This window comes from Balaenoptera ricei, chromosome 9 (genome assembly GCF_028023285.1).
Source record: "Balaenoptera ricei isolate mBalRic1 chromosome 9, mBalRic1.hap2, whole genome shotgun sequence".
Taxonomy (NCBI): Eukaryota; Metazoa; Chordata; class Mammalia; order Artiodactyla; family Balaenopteridae; genus Balaenoptera; species Balaenoptera ricei.
Genome location: NC_082647.1, coordinates 98,156,902 through 98,165,261, shown reverse-complemented (window position 1 = coordinate 98,165,261; position 8,360 = coordinate 98,156,902). Strand labels below are relative to the sequence as shown.

Below are 8,360 nucleotides of genomic sequence, written 5' to 3'. Positions count from 1 at the left end.
TATATAAACAGCTCATACAACTCAATATCAAACAAACAACCCAATCAAAAATTAGGGAGAAGAACTGAATAGACATTTTTCTAAAGAAGACATACAGATGGCCAACAGGCACATGGAAAGATGCTCAACATCATTAAGTCATCAGAGAATTGCAAATCAGAACCACAATGAGATATCACCTCACACCTGTCAGAATGGCTATCATCAAAAAGACCACAAATAACAAATGTTGGTGAAGATGTGGAGAAAAGAGAACCCTCTTACACTATTGGTGGGATTGCAAATTGGTGCAACCACTGTGGAAAGCATTATGGAGGCTACTCAGAAAACTAAAATTAGAACTACCATATGATCCAGCAATCCCACTGCTGAGTATATATCCCAAGAAAGTGAAAACACTAATTTGAAAAGATACATGCACCCCAGTGTTCACAGCAGCATTATTTATTATAGCCAAGATGTGGAAGCAACCTAACTGTCCATCAACAGATGAATGGATGAAGAAGATGTGGTATGTGTTTGTATACATACACACACACACACACACACACACACACACACACACATATATATATATATATATATATATAAAATGGAGTACTACTCAGCCATAGAGAAGAATGACATTTTGCCATTTGCAACAACATGGATGGACCTGGTGGGTATTATGCTTAGTGAAATAAGTCAGAGAAAGACAAAAACTGTATGTTATCACTTATATGTGGAATATAAAAAATAAAACGAATGAATATAACAAAACAGAAACAGACTCACAGATACAGAGAACAAACTAGTGGTTACCAGTAGGGAAAGGGTAGGGGGTAGGGGCAAGGTAGGGGCGGGGATTTAAGAGGTACAAACTACTATGTATAAAATAAATAAGTGGACTTCCCTGGTGGCGCAGTGGTCAAGAATCCTCCTGCCAATGCAGGGGACACAGGTTCGAGCGCTGGTCTGGGAAGATCCCAAATGCTGAGGAGGAACTAAGCCCATGCACCACAACTACTGAGCCTGCACTTTAGAGCCCACGAGCCACAACTGCTGAGCCCACGTGCCACAACTACTGAAGCCCGCATGCCTAGAGCCCGTGCTCCACAACAAGAGAAGACACGGCAATGAGAAGCATGCACACCACACCGAAGAGTAGCCCCCGCTCGCCGCAACTAGAGAAAGCTTGTGCGCAGCAACAAAGACCCAACGCAGCCAAAAGTAAATAAATAAATAAGAAAGAAAGAAAAGTATCATTAGGAAAAAAGTAATAAATAAAATAAAATAAGTAAGCTACAAGGATATATTGTACAGCACAGGGAATATAGCCAATATTTTATAATAACTTTAAAAGGAGTATAATAATCTATAAAAATTTTGAATCACTATATGATATACCTGAAACTAATATAATACTGTAAATCAACTATACCCCAATTTAAAAACAAAAAAGTACTGGAACACTTAAATTTAGCATTTTTTATTATATTTAATAGTTTGTTCGGAAGGGAGACATCAGAGTAGCTTAAAAGGCAATATTACTTTTCATAAAAAATCTGTGCAAATATTTCCAAGTGTACATGATTTGATTTTTTTCACTTTTCATATACAATAGTGGAATCTTATCCTCAAGGTTAAAAACATAACAAAAGCTTTAATTTCAAGTAAAATTTCCATTGACAATATAGAATTAAAAGTTTGTTTACTATTCACAAAATGCATGAAAGAGACAGTATTACTAGAGTGTGCTTGGGAAACAAGTCAAAGACTGTGGTCTTATACAGCCACAAGTGGACCCAAGATTTTACAAAACTCTAGCCTTTAAAATGTAACTTTGATATTTCCTTCAACTAAAAAAAAAAAAAAAAAAAAGCAGTGCATATTTCCTCTATTGAACAGAGGTATTCATCCATTTTCTGCAAGACTATTATATTCACTGTTTAGAGATATGATTTGTTGCCATTATAGGCAGGTATTACTGTAAAAATGAGATAACATTATAATCCTGGTTATGCTGTACCCAACATGGGGAGAAATCTGTTCCACATCTATTAAAGACAGTATAACCCATGAGCATAAAAGACTATTATAACATCACAATCCACTGCAACTCACTGAAATTCTGATATGTAGTATGGGGGTGGAGGGAGGAAAATAATGCTTTTAGTCAACCAATTTGATATGATCACTAATGATATTCCTGCAGAAGTAGATAGAGACTTTATTTCTGATAGTATTTAAAAAGAAAAACAGAGATAAGACATGCTGCCTTTAGATAGCCAAACACATTTGGGAATTTCACACATCTGTGCCAAAGGCACAATATCATTCTCTGTCAACTTAAGACATTGCCTCAGTTGAGGACCTGAGTATTTTTCTCTAGAAGTAAAACTTCATTCACTCCAGCATGAAATACATGGGACTAGTCCACAGGACCAAAGCCTAAATATTATATACAATGCCTAGAAAATTGTTGGCACTCAGAAAAGCTTAAGTAAAAAATATTTTGGGGCTTAACATATGGATTTTTAAAAACATATACTTTCAGTGTGTGCATTCCAAACCAACTTTTTTCCTTTGATATTGAGTTCATTTAGAATGTTTTGTCTCAATCAGTATATATATGTAGATATATATACATGTGTATATATACATATATATATAAGCAGTTCACTTTTTAGATGTTTTTTGGAAGGTATTTAGAATTCAGTTAAAGATCACTTCACATAATGCTAAATTTTTAAAGAAAAACATAAACTTGTTTTAATCACCACGGTCTTATAAACATATCAAAATTGATTTTTGTTCAAAATAACACAAATTTTATGTTAGATTTTAAATAGACCATACTTAAATATACTCTACACAATGACCATTTCTATAAACTAAGATAAATTAAAACTGCATTTTTCAACTAGAGATAGTGTCATATGTTTTACTAGATCTTATTTGTGATCCTTGATTATTATATCAAAAAGTGATTTCTATAAACCACAGTAATCTTATCACTTCACTTCTCTGAGTCAGTGTTTCTAAAATGTATCAGCCCAATTCTATGGCTTTAAAGTGAACCATTTCCTTTATTCTGAATTCTGGTTACATATCTGGTCACATACAGTAATACTACATTATTAAGTACTAACCAAATTTGCATTTTTAAAACCTTTTCTTGATGCATTTACCAAAGGGGGTTTTTAAAGGCATTTATTGGTAAGTGCATTAATAATTATATTTCAACCTTTACTCACTGTGATCAGTTTAGCTCATGGGTATCAAGGTCAGTCAGAAATAGATTTTTCTATAGGATAATCATTCCTGCCTCACCTGCCTGCCCACAGAGGCTGTTGGGTGACACTTGCCCCAGCTGCACAGAGGTGCACATGTACCCACATGAACACTGTCGGCAGATCTGTCGTGGGGAACAGCAGCATAATATCCTCCGATCCTGGACATTGTTAAACTTTTTTCTTCACCATTTTGCACATTTTAGAAATAAGCTACTCATTTTATAAATAAAGCCTAGAAACAATCTTAGTGCTTTTCTTTCAGTGGTTAAGAGGTTAAAAAAAAAAATCAAAGATTTTAAAAAGTCTAATGGAAAAGAATGAGTGTTTCAAGTTTGAAGAAAATAGTCAATGCAGAAAATATTTGCATAGAATTACAGGGTGGTAAAATTTGCCTTGCAGTCCTTGCTTAGAGCAACCTCCCGAGCCCAGTTTCAGGATGCAAGTCTTCGCATAGCCTGTGGAGGCAAAGGGGAAACAGTGTTGATGTAACTGAGTTCTCCTGAAGTCTACCTTATCTTTTTTGCAAATATGTTTGTGTAGTGTTGGTTGCTTGCATTTACTTAGGTGTATAGCATCACAATAAGAGTAGGATAAAAACTTAATTTTGTACTTCATCATACTTTAATTGGATGTATTTTAAAAACAATAATTACTATTTCTTGAGTACTTACTACGTACAAGGCACTGTTTTATTCCTGTACATGTACCCGTTAATTGTCACAACTCTGTGAGGTATTATTATTTCTATTTTACATGAAGAAACTAAAATGAAGACAGGATAAGTAAATTGCCCTAAGCTACCCAGCTGGTAAGTTGCAGAATCAGGGCCAGCACTCAAGTCTGTTGGTTCTAAGCCCAGGCCCTGAAAACCACTCTGTTTCCCTATCTACAGGAACCCTACCTGAATGATGCTTTTATGTGGCATCAAAAATACTTCTATATAGTGTGGCAACTTCTTAAGTTCCAGTTTTGATATATGAGTTTTCACTCAACTAAGTTGGCCCTATATCCGTAGTCATAAACTACTAAAGCTGGAAGGACTTCACAGCTCAGTAATGAAATTCCTGGCCTCACCAAGCTGATGGGCTAAAATGTGGAACCCCTGATTTTCACTCTACTTAGTGTATTTCTTCCACAAAAATCTTCTCTGCCTGTCATCCTCACTGCCTGATTTTATCATTGGGGTTTGAGTGTTATTCTTTTCAACATTTTTATCAGGACCTGGAATACAGCAGAGAAGTCCTGCTTATCCAGATTTGCATATGGCACCCAGTGGGGTTACATAGTTAATATGCTGGATGATAGATTTAGTATTCAAAACAATGTCAATAAACTGGAACCAGGAAGCTGTAATCTAGCAGAAGAATGTGTAGTTCTGCATTAGGGCCAAAATCAATTATATAAATATAAATGGAGAGCCCAGCTAGACCACAGTTCATGTGAAAATGCCCAAGTCTTTAGTTGACCCCTGCTCAGTAGAAGCAAAGATTTTGATGTGGCTATTATGAAAATAAACCCATTCTTAAGTCACGGTAATGTAAATATCTTGATGAAATCAAGGTAGGTCAGAGTTGACCCCATCTGGGGTTTTATGTCCCCTTCTTGACCAGGGAAGGATTAACAAATTTCATGTCTATGAGGAACAGTAAAGGGAACTGGAGGAGTCTCACCCAGGATAGAGTCTGTTGGAAATGTGAAAGCTGCTCTCAAATATTTAAGGACTGTGCAGAGAAAGCAACCAAAAGGATCTCAGTCCACTGGATGATTATTAGAGAAAGGGTGAATCTAGTTTGTAAGCACAGCTAACACTTGGAGAATTCAACTATGTAGCAAACTCCCTTTGCTGCTAGTTGGCAATGTCTAGAAATGTTCACACAAAAGCTGAGACAACATCCTTAAGGATGGGGTAGGAGAGATTTCTGCATGGCCGAGAATGTGGGGCTACCTGATTTCTAGACATCTTTCAACTTAAAAATTCTTTGATCTTCTTTTTTTTGGTCCCATTTTACTGAGTGATGGAGCCACAAAGTTCGATCAGATACTGCAAGTTTCAGTCACGTTTCCTAGGAATAGTCTGATGCCCCAGTGGCATCAGAAATACACAGAATCAGTCTCTTTTTTAAGCCATCATCAGTCAGATGAAGAAAAGTCATGAGGTTCCTACTGCTCACATTCTATTTCTGAAGCTTATGAAACTCCTGGTTTAAAAATTCCCTCCATTCACCTTTCTCCTATCTCACTGGCCTTGGGTCTCTGGAAAAGAAGGTATGCGGACGCTTAGGTATAAAATCAGGACCAATGTGTTGGCTGCTTCCAGTTGCTGATCACGCCTGTATGCCTGGGACAAAAGGTCCCCCCAGGTACTATGTCTTCAAGGGAGAACCCTTGTTTTCCATTTTCCCCTTTCTATGAAGCCATCCTCTTGGTATTTTTAGAAAATTCTTTTCCCTGAATAGTTTTTATCAAGTAGTTTTAATACTACAAGTATTATTCTATTTAATCCAAATTATTTTCTTTGAACGAACATAATGATCATACCTCATCTTGGACATCAAGTTCTTCTTCAATCAGCTCTGCTTCCATTAATTCAAGAGGATCTTTACAGTCTTGGATGAGGGTGATCTTGACAAAGAGAACACGGAGAATATTTATTGGAGGTGTAAGAGCATTAACCCACCTGATACTTCACTGAAAACGATTTGAAGCTTTGCTGGTGCCTCTCATTTATAATCTACATACTTCAACATCTTTTCCCACTTTCTTGTCCTTTTATATTTCCCACTTAGAATTCTCCCTATACCATTTTTTTCACATTCAAGTGTGAACTAGTATAGTTCTCCATTGTCTAACCTCCTTTGCGGCTTTCTTCCCCAACCTCTGAAGTGTATGCCTCTTAACAAGTCACCCTGTCTGCCTAAATGATTCAGCAGTCAATAGTAGTTTTCTTTCAATGGCCAAGCTAAGCACACTTAGTGCAGCATTGAGCATGCAGTGAATACCCAGTGAAGGGCTCCTGAGTGATGGCCATAAACAGTCTCAAGTTGAATTGCATGGGCATTAATGTTACTGGAGATGGGAACCAACATCTATGAACCAAGTAGTTGTTCAGGAAAGTTCTGCCTTTTAGCTGTAGTATGTAATTTAATCTTCCACACAGAGGAAACCAGTAACAATCTGGACTTTGTCTTATGCATAAAGGGTATTCCCAAAGCCACTCTAAATGTATATCAAGGCAAGAGTGACATTTCAGAGGGCTTTTTTAGCTACTTTTAATCTCACAAATAAATAACCCAGTTCTCGTTATATGATCTTGCTTTGTTGTTACCTGTGGGTTAGAGAACTTTTAGATATTTTTTAAAAAAGGTTTATGAGTTTTCAAAGCTGAGCATCTTGCATGTAGCGCCTTTTTTTTTTTTTTGTATTTAAGATCCACATCTTGGTATTTAGGACTAGTATATTCTCTAGCAGCATTAAGCAGAACAATCTTTCCACTAACAATAGGTGAAAAGAATAATGTATTATTGTTTTCTAAATTAGTTTCACTTCAAATATTAACTTCCAATCTACAGTAAGAATCTGCTTATCCCACTCTTAGAAAAAAAGGGAAAGCAATTTAAAATACAGTAGTCTGTGTCACCAGAATAATTATTATTGTTGTTATTTTTATAGGCATTTGTTTTAGTTTCCCAGATTCACAGTGAGAAAGTCCATGAGAGATGAGGCTCTTGTACCAGGCCCAGCCCAATGACCCACATCAGAATGCTCAACTCTCCTGGGTGTTTTACAGGAGAAATGACAAAATAAGGAGGCCTGTGGAAAATCAGGGTCTATCCTGTTTTGTGAGGAATAAACTCTGGGCTGATTCATGGCTTTCTTTTTTTTTTTTTTTCTTTTTCAAAAATCACTTACGACCTAACGGATCCTATTTAAAGACATTGCTAGGGAATTCCCTGGTGGTCCAGTGGTTAGGACTCCACGCTTCCACTGCAGGGGGCACGGGTTTGATCCCTGGTCAGGGAACTAAGATCCCGCAAGCCATTCAGTGCAGCCAAAAAATATATATATATATTGCTAATCAAGAGTTTCCAGACTGCTGAGAATTTAAATGGCATTTTAAAAAATTTTTATTTATTTTTGGCTGCATTGGGTCTTTGTTGCTGCACACGGGCTTTCTCTAGTTGCGGCGAGCGGAGGCTACTCTTTGTTGCGGTGCGCGGGCTTCTCATTGCAGTGGTTTCTCTTGTTGTGGAGCACAGGCTCTAGGCGCACGGGTTTCAGTAGTTGCGGCATGCAGGCCCAGTAGTTGTGGCTCGCGGGTTTTAGAGCACAGGCCCAGTAGTTGTGCCGCACAGGCTTAGTTGCTCCGCGACATGTGGAATCTTCCCGGACCAGGGCTCGAACTCGTGTCCCCTGCATTGGCAGGCGGATTCTTAACCACTGCGCCACCAGGGAAGCCCTAAATTGCATTTTATACACAAATCACAGAAGATCCAAGATTCGGTGCCTATATTCTAAAAAGTAACGACGGCTAATGCCTACTTTTATTAGTAAACCCACACATTGTAGAACTAACATTGTACTGGCTAATACCAGGTGTTTTCCTATAAACTCTCACATTTAGTCTTCATATGTACCCAGCAAGGTAAATGTTTTTACTCCCATTTTACTAGTGAGAAAACTAAGGCTCTGAAAAGTTAAGTAGATGGCTTAAAATCCCACCGGGCTGGGATTCAAACCTAGATTTGTGGAATTTTTGCCATTTACAGAAATCATGGTAGTTTAGGAAAGATATATATTTAGAAAGATTCACTGTTTACCGTTTCTAAAATGGAATCTTGAACCTCTTGGGATTTCACCTGGTTCTGGAGGTGGAGGACAGCATCGTGGACAGTCAAAAAGAATATGTCCTTTCTGATGTTATCATTAAAGAAACCACATTTCTCCAGCTTTTCTATCACATGATCTTCAAAAGAAAGAGATAATGTTTAGTTAGTCTCTAGGAAAAGCTATTTTTATAACATCAACCAGTGCTAAGTTTTTTTTTTTTTTTTTCAGTGCTAAGTTTTTATACCTCCTCCTTTTAAT

The 8,360-nt window shown here is 37.2% G+C and overlaps 1 protein-coding gene across 1 annotated transcript in view; it reads right to left on the bottom strand.

The window, feature by feature from the left end:
* Positions 1 to 3,631: 3,631 nt before the first annotated feature.
* SLC26A4 (solute carrier family 26 member 4) overlaps positions 3,632 to 8,360 on the bottom strand; it is a 47,364-nt gene continuing 42,635 nt past the window's right edge. Inside the window, exons 18-20 of the mRNA XM_059932883.1 lie at positions 8,093 to 8,238; positions 5,814 to 5,897; positions 3,632 to 3,730 (exon numbers count right to left, since the gene is read on the bottom strand). Of these exons, the coding sequence (XP_059788866.1) occupies positions 3,707 to 3,730; positions 5,814 to 5,897; positions 8,093 to 8,238 (254 nt within the window). The 3' untranslated portion in view covers positions 3,632 to 3,706. The remainder of the gene's footprint in view (positions 3,731 to 5,813; positions 5,898 to 8,092; positions 8,239 to 8,360) is intronic.